Source organism: Sceloporus undulatus, chromosome 1 (genome assembly GCF_019175285.1).
Source record: "Sceloporus undulatus isolate JIND9_A2432 ecotype Alabama chromosome 1, SceUnd_v1.1, whole genome shotgun sequence".
Taxonomy (NCBI): Eukaryota; Metazoa; Chordata; class Lepidosauria; order Squamata; family Phrynosomatidae; genus Sceloporus; species Sceloporus undulatus.
Genome location: NC_056522.1, coordinates 70329876 through 70338116, shown reverse-complemented (window position 1 = coordinate 70338116; position 8241 = coordinate 70329876). Strand labels below are relative to the sequence as shown.

At 38.6% G+C, this 8241-nt stretch overlaps 1 protein-coding gene across 1 annotated transcript in view; it reads left to right on the top strand.

The window, feature by feature from the left end:
* DISC1 (DISC1 scaffold protein) overlaps positions 1–8241 on the top strand; it is a 267571-nt gene that overhangs the window by 256360 nt on the left and 2970 nt on the right. The window contains exon 15 of the mRNA XM_042456717.1: positions 6282–6435. Within this exon, the coding sequence (XP_042312651.1) occupies positions 6282–6430 (149 nt within the window). The 3' untranslated portion in view covers positions 6431–6435. The remainder of the gene's footprint in view (positions 1–6281; positions 6436–8241) is intronic.

Genomic DNA, 8241 nt, shown 5'->3' with positions numbered 1-8241 from the left:
ATGAGTGTGTAAAACTTTATTTCTTAAAAAAGAAGAAAGTTAAACTGGTTTTTTTTTGGAGAGGGAGGGAAAAAGAAAGGAAAGAGGAGAAGGGATACGCAGAAAGGGAGGCTGGCGAAAACATTTTGGGAGCGGAAAGGAAAAAGAGAAAGAGAGAAAAAAACCAGAAACCCTGAATGTGGTTTCTGCATCCAGCCTTGTTTCCTTTTTTGATACAGAAAATGTCTGTCTGTCTGGCTGCTGCATATTGGGGTGGTTTGAAGAAGAAGGGGGGATAAAAAGAAGAAGGGGGGATTAGACGTCACTGTGACGTCTAATCGCTTGATTGACGGCTTTAAAAAACGGTTCCAGAAATGCAATGGGAACAGGGAACAAAAAAACTCCGCATCAAAATAATGGAGAAATATCAATGGGAACGAGAACATAGGTCAAGGAAAACCGAGTCCATCTGCTCCCTTTTGTAATGGGAACAATGGACCTGATTTGAATACGACTCAGAAACTTGATCCGATCCAAACTTTCAGCGATATATATCGCTTTATATGCCCTGGGGGAATGGGGCCAATAAGTTTCAGCACTTAACAATCTAGCTCCTTTAAAATCTGGGCTAAAAATGGGAGTTGGAATTAATGGTAAACCTCTCCAGCTGGTTACAACAGAATGAAATCCCAGTTTACACAGTTGCTGCACTGAAACAATGCAAGTATTGGAACCCAGTGTATTTACTTTTTGCATTTATACACCCTAGCCTTCTTTTGAGAAGCTCACAGCAGCCAACATGGACCTCCTAGGCAGTCTTCTATCCTGGCACCATGATAACATCACATCATCCTCTGCCATTCCTTGACTAACCAAATCGCATCTACAAATTTCTGCAAGGTGTACACAAAGCACAGCAGACCAAATAGTTCTAGTTAATCACAATTTCCTTTTGTTCCTGATGGAATGAACAAATGCAGGAGAGGCATTGGACTGTGTAGAACTGTTACCATGGGTAACAAGGTCTGTTCCACATCTGTTTGTGTTGTTTATGTAAGTCTTATAAATTGGTTCAGATGTTATTGCCACTTGAACTCCTTGACTGTGCAGTGTAACATAGAAGAAGGGAAGATAAGCTTCCATGAGCACAGGTTTCCTATTTCAGAGCACAACCTGGTCTTCGAAACTGATCTGTAAAGTGCCATCTGCCAATGGTACATTGTTCACACCATGACTTGCATGAACAATTACATGTGCAGAACATCTGGGTGAAATAATGTCAGGATTGACTCTCAACAAGAGCAGTTGCTTGCTCTTTCAAGTGATGCCACATAAACAGTGCTAGCAACATTTCTAGTAGCACCTAAATTAATTCTCGGGTATTTTCTTTGCTCAGTCACCCTTTAAAGTACAGAGGGTCTGTGTCATAAAGCCAGTGTGGTGTAGTGGTAAATGTTTTGTACATTGTTTTAGAATATCCAGGTTCAAATGTCTTCTGGGCTGTGAAACTCATAGTGCCACTCTGGATCTGTCGCTTTCTCTCAGACCAACCTACTTCACAGGTCTATTGTAAAGATTATGTGGGAAGGAGAGCTAGGCATGCTCCTTGAGCTCATTGGAATAAAGGTGGGTTATAAATGTAACTAATAGATGATAACAAATAAATAGGCACAAAGTTAGTGACCAGAAGAAAGAGAGAAAAACAAAGCAAAATGAGGTGAAGGAAAAAAAAGCTAGTGATCAGAAGAATTATCTTCCAGAAATGTGTTACATATGGCTAGATGTACATTAATTTAATGTGTTGAAGACAACAGCCATCGTGTCTTTAAAGAAAAAAAAGAATGAGAGATTAAAAGGTTCCTTCTGAGAGATTTAACTTCCTGGTGCTGTCAAGCAAGCATTTCTGCCAATATTTAAACACACATTGTGGCTTTGATTAATAATTGAACATCTATTAAAAGAAATAAATCCCAGATGCCATTGTTTTTCATTATACATTTCAATGGCACAGGATATGGGAAGCAGCCAGCCTGTGAGGAGGAGACGAATAACACACAACACAAATGAAGCCAGAAGCCAGCACTAATGCTTAGCACTGAATATTTACACAGTCCCACTAGGGATTTTTATTTAATATTGTAGCTTCTCAAAGCAAATATTAAGCAGCAGGTTTTGCATTTGATGGATGGATGGGAAAGCAAACAACCAGATTAAAGCTTCAATCCTATACCCACTTACCTAGGTCTAAGATGCAGTAAACTCAATGGGATTGACTTCTGAGCAGACATGTAAATGTGCTATAATGGTGAAACTTGGATGTATCTCTGCATCTGATAAATTTGTTGAACAGGAGGTACCACAGTGAAGCAAGCCCACAAAAGAATAGGTTACTGTTAATCAGCAGCAAGCATATGAAAATAATCTGAATTGTTAATTGGAAGAACCAGAGGCAAGAGGTGATGCATTGCTGGTGTCTGAGAAGTTGATGAGAGGTGTTACTTTACTGACAGGAAAGCTGAGCATTCCCAGTAAAATTAAATGGATTTTATATTGCAATTTCACAGGCATTTGGGAGCCTTAATTAGCAGTTATGATTTTGACAGACAATCTGACTGCCTGTAATAGTTTGTCTGTGATAAAATGTGTTTTTGTTGTTGTTGCAAGAAATGGTCTGGCTGTTTTAATTCTGCAGGCATAAAGTGCTCATTCCTTATCCATACCCTGCTAAAAACAAGCCTCTGTGATTGACTTTGAAGCTTTTGGTAACAGTCAGTTTGAAATTCCAATGGAAACATAAGCAACCAAGACAGACATTTCTCCTAATTTCTCGTGAGATGTTCTTCCACACTATTCCCTGAATATGGGCCAGGCACCACAGTTGGCATTTCTTTGGCACTTGGCTGAAGCGGAAGCCAAGGAGGAAGCCCACTGCTAATAACAAAGCATGGGAAAGTTACCTTTTGGGACTTCTTTTTGCATTGGAAGAAATGGGTTACAGTGCTTGGAAGCTTATGCTGAAATGAATTGATTAGTCTTAGATGCTACAAGATTAAATTTTCCTTTCCTTTTTTTGGTGTCTCACCTTCAGAATCTCCCAGCCAGCATGGCCAGAAATGTAATATTCCATCCTACCCTTGAATTCTTGATGGTTCTTCACATTGTCATAGCCTATTGATCTGTTTTTCTAGTGAGCAAAAGGAAGGAGCACTTATCTTGTCCCATCTTGGGAAAGTTAAAGGGTAGTGGCATGACCAATTAAGATGAAAGTAAGGGTGCATCTGCACTGCAAAAATATTATAGTTTGACACTGCTTTAACTGCTGTGGTTCCATCCTATGTAATCCTAGTTGTTATAGCTTCTTGTGGCACCAGAGCTCTCTGACAGAAAAGGCTAAATATCTCACAAAGCTACAAATCCTAGAGTTCCTTAGAACTGAGCCATGGCAGTTAAAATTGTGTCAAATGGCATTATTTCTGCAATGCAAATGCAATTGAAGTGTCTTGGCTAAGGACCTTGAACCAGCAATAAATTCAGTGTATTATTCAATCTCATAGAGAGAATCTCTGTAAATAGTGTTTCGAATGCAATTCTATCTCCCTTACCTGGGAATAAGCCGCACTAAACTCAATGAGACTGTACTTCTGCATAGCGAGTAAATCCAATGCTTATTTCACTTTCACATGCAAGAATGAATCATTTCAAATACTTTCTCCCCCCGGGCAAAATTACAAAAAATTTTGCAACTTTTCACTGGCTTTTTCAGGAATTTCAGGAATTGGGGTGGTGGTTATTTTGGAAGAAAACCTGGACTTTTCAGTGCAAAATACAAAAATATTTTCTGCACAAATCATGGATTTTTGTGCAGTACATGTTATTTTCAGAAACACTGTTTTGAGAGCAAAAAGTTTTTCTTTTAAAAAAGGGCCTGAAATAGAAAAAAAGCTTCCAGCTGTTCACCATATTCTTAATAGTGTGTTGTGATGTGTTGAGACTCCCTTTCTCTTTAGGGACAATAAAAGCTGTATCTTTTAAAGCACTCTACTTCCAATAAATGTTACAATGAAGTTTTTATGCACATCATATATGAATTTGTTTCCCTCCCATTTAATTGATAACATACAAAGGTTAGATATGTTAAGTTGCTGTCTTTCTTTCTTGCATACACTCCAACTGTCCCAATTTGGCAGGGACAGTCCAGATCATTCCTCTATTGTCCCATTTTTTAATCTGTTTTTGAAATGTCCTATCTCTTTCTCTTCCTCCCACTTTACCCCTTTGTCCTCAGTTCTCATTGCTGCAAACTGAATTCAAAGTGCAAAATTCAGGGGAGGGGAGGGGAGGGGAGGGGAGGGAAGGGATCAGACGTTTGCCCTTCCTGGCAGGCTCAGGCAAAAGCAAACTGTGACAGCCTCTTCTAGCTTGTGTGTTCTTCCTCATTAATAACTTTTGCCATCTTGACCATACTCAGATGTTGCTTGGTTACTACCTGTGTCTTGGTTTTTATCTGAAATGTTGGTGTGTATGTTTTTGCTATTGTTTTTTTCCTTTGTTTCTTTGTAGCAAGTACCCCTCTCCCTCCCTCCCTCCCTCCCTCCCTCCCTCCCTCTCTCTTGTAATCATTTTTTCAGATAACATGAACCCAAGAGATGTAGCATGTAATCTCAGAATGAATATCAACAATAATTAGACCTCAGGAGGTACTCCGTGTTCATAGACCGCATAAAGGTCTTCTCTTGCCACTTGTGATTTCAGACAAACTTCATGATTAAACTGCTGCTGTGTGTGTCTGGGGGAGTCCCTGGTTCAGTGCCATATTCATCTTGCTATCTCCGAGATGTCATGAAAGGTCCATTTATTTGTACTTTGATGCTTTAAGAGCTCAGCACTAGCATTTTTTCAGCATTTTCTCTTCATCTTGACTGCAAATTGAAAGGCTGTCTAAAAAAGAGAGCAAAATTTCACTTAATTTATAATATGTAGACAAAGATATTAGTTTCCCTTAAAGTAAAAAAAAGAGGAAGAGTGAAACATCACAGCAAATGTATGCAAATTATGAAGGGGAAAAAATCTTGAGGAATCTTTAATAGAAGCTGCCAAAAGGCTTTTCAAATTGGTATGTGTGACAGTCTGGCACTGAAGATATTTGCATAACTTTCCCATGATTCTTTATTGTTACTGATTCCTCCTAAAGAAAAGGGTTTTTTTTGGTAATCCCCTTCATAACCTAACGATGTCTTTTCATCTTGACATTGTTCTTGGGTAAGGCAGCATTTCCTAATGGATCAGGAGCTGGAAGAAAGGTAAAAATTGAAAACAGCATCAGTGACTGCTCGTACTTTGCCCTCGACGTGCGTAGGGGCTTTTAAAAGATGTCATTCCCAACCAAGACAATGTTATTTTTCTCTTGAAGTCGAGGCTCACATTATTATGATCATCTATGTTTGAAGTGCAAAATAATGATTATTTGACTGTTCCCAGTTTAAACTAACTGGGGGAGCTTTTAGGCCTCCAATGTAAAATCAGTTTGTTTCATAATGAAATTTCCTGGTATTCAGGGAAGTTATTTTTCACATATTGATCCAACTGTAGAAATGAGGCTGCCAACAATGTAACTCTTCTTTCCAAGGAAGAGTTTCCAAGGAAGGCTCCTGCTTGGTGGGAAAATAGTTTATATTTAAGTGGATGTATTTAAGAGCCGAGGATAAGCTCTTTTCCCCTTCTGTGAATAAAAGGAATAGCCTTCCCTTTCATGACATGAGGGGACCTATCTGTGCAGGGTGGGGTGAATCACAGTTTATTCTGGCCTCAGATAGATATGAGGTCACTCAGAGAGGAGATCTTCTCTTATGTTAGTGGGAATTACTATCCATGACCTCAAAGTTTGGCATGGTGATGGGGGGGCACAATCTTTATTTTCATGTATATTCCTCTCAAGCTGAGATCTAAGATCATACCCTCAGAAGAATGACTGAAGTATTCTCTTTGCATCACACACTGGGATTTACAACAGCCAGTCACTTACATATTCACATACACACATACATTGCTCATTTCATACCCCTCTAGCAAAAATGCTACATAAAGCTGTTTGTTGCCTACAGACCCAAGAAGACAGGAGGGGGGAGAAGCAAGTGTGAAATACGTATTAATATTTAATCCAAGCAATTTGCATGAACTTGATGCTGCAATTAGTTAGCAGTGCCCATCTGTTGTGCATAGCACATGACGACTTATTAAATAACTTGGAGAGGGGAAAGGAGCTGCCAATTACCTTTCAATTTATTCCTTAATAAAGCATATACAATCTCTACAGAGAGAGATCCAGATGGTGAAGGAAACTCTCCAGGCCATGTTGGTGCAACTCCAGCCACCTAAGGAAGCAGAAGAAGATGCTGGTGCAGACTTCCTCCATGACAGCTGGTGTCTGGGAAAGCAATGCTTAGAGGAATAATGAGGAGAAAAGTAGAGGGGAGAAGATAAATTCACAGGGGTGGCTTTCAGGAACTGTCTTAGCAGGCCTCAAGATTCCCTCCATCACTGCATAGCTGATAACTAAATCAATTACGAAGTGTGTAGGTGGGTCGGGTGCAGACTGGAGGTATTGCCTGACAAACATTGTGGTTTTTCCATTAATTGGCCCAGATTTAGAAAACAATGTAAGAACAGAGTAGCCTTCCCACCCACTCTTCCCTGTGTCAGTTCCAAGCCTTTGAAATGATGCCTTAGAATGCAATATTTGCAACAAAGCTAGACAATCTTCTTGGGAACTCGTTGGACTGGTTTTCCCCATACCTGACACAATTTGACATGGATGTCAGTGGATTTAGGAGTGAGAAGAGCTGGTCCAATCAAACCAGAGAGTCTTCTCTGTTACAAGCAGTAAAGTACTTCTAGCCTTGATTCCATGATAGTTACCCTCAAATACCCAAAAAGGCCCACAGTATTTCGCTGCCTATAGAATAATAGCAGATGGCACAACATGACCTTCCCCAGGTCACTGTGTTTAGTACCTCAAAGATAAGTCATGTTATTTTTGGCAGGTGCATAGAAAATCACACATGTTCCTCTTCCCTTCAGTGGCAGTAAAAATACAATGTTTACAAGTAGCTAACAATTCCTGCTTTTTCATGATACCCTGTATATGCCCCTATACCTACCTTACTGAGAAGAATATCACATGATGGATTTATAGCACAATTTAAAAAAATATATCATTTTTATTGATTTTAGAACAAACCCTCTACACACTCTGCATTAGAAACAGAGAGGGAAAAAGGGAAGAAACTATATAGAAAAATAACAATATACATGTCTGCAAATATACACACATATAACTAAAAACTAATAAGATTAGGCATTATGTTAAACAAAAGTCTAAACTAAAATCGTTAACACAAACTGACTAATATACTAAACACTAACTAAAACTAAAACACAAAAGGACTTAGATCCGTTATTCCAAACTGTAATGAAAAGCAGAAACCCAAAGAAAAGATATATTGATCTACCATTACAGTTCTAAATACCAGTAAATAAACTTACTAAGTTACTAATAACCAACCTCAATTTTTTTGCATCAGTAGAATTGTTATTGTTCAGAAAGTCCATAATTGGTCTCCAAACTTTCAAAAAGTCAACAGTTGGCTTATCCTTTAGATCCCACATTAATTTGGCAATTTGGGCCATCTCATCCATTATTCTGTCATCAGTGTTTTCACCCTTTTCCATGTGTGAGCGAACAATATTTTTTGCCACTCTTAACATACAGTCGGTCCTCCTTACCCACAATTTTTTTATCCACGGATTCAAACATCCATGGTTTGAAAATATTCCAAAAAAGTATAAATTTCAAATAGTAAACCCTGATTTTCCATTTTATATAAGGAACATCATTTTACTATGCCCTTGTATTTAATGGGACTTGAACATCCACGCATTTTGTTATCCATGGGGGATCCTGGAACCAAACCCCAGCAGATAACAAGGGCAACTTTTTTGGTGCAACTGTGCAATTGCACTAGTGCATGGATAAAATCAGTTCCAGACAGTCAAATTTGTGCCATTGTGGCATCCCAGAAATTTTTTAAAAAGTAAAATGCACATGAGCTATGTGAACCAGATACCAGCAATCCCATTCAGGAAGGTAGAACAAGGAAAGCAGTGCAGATGGATAATTGTGGAGCACTAAGGGATCAGTTCCATAATAATAATAATAATAATAATAATAATAATAATAATAATAATAATAATAATAATAATAAT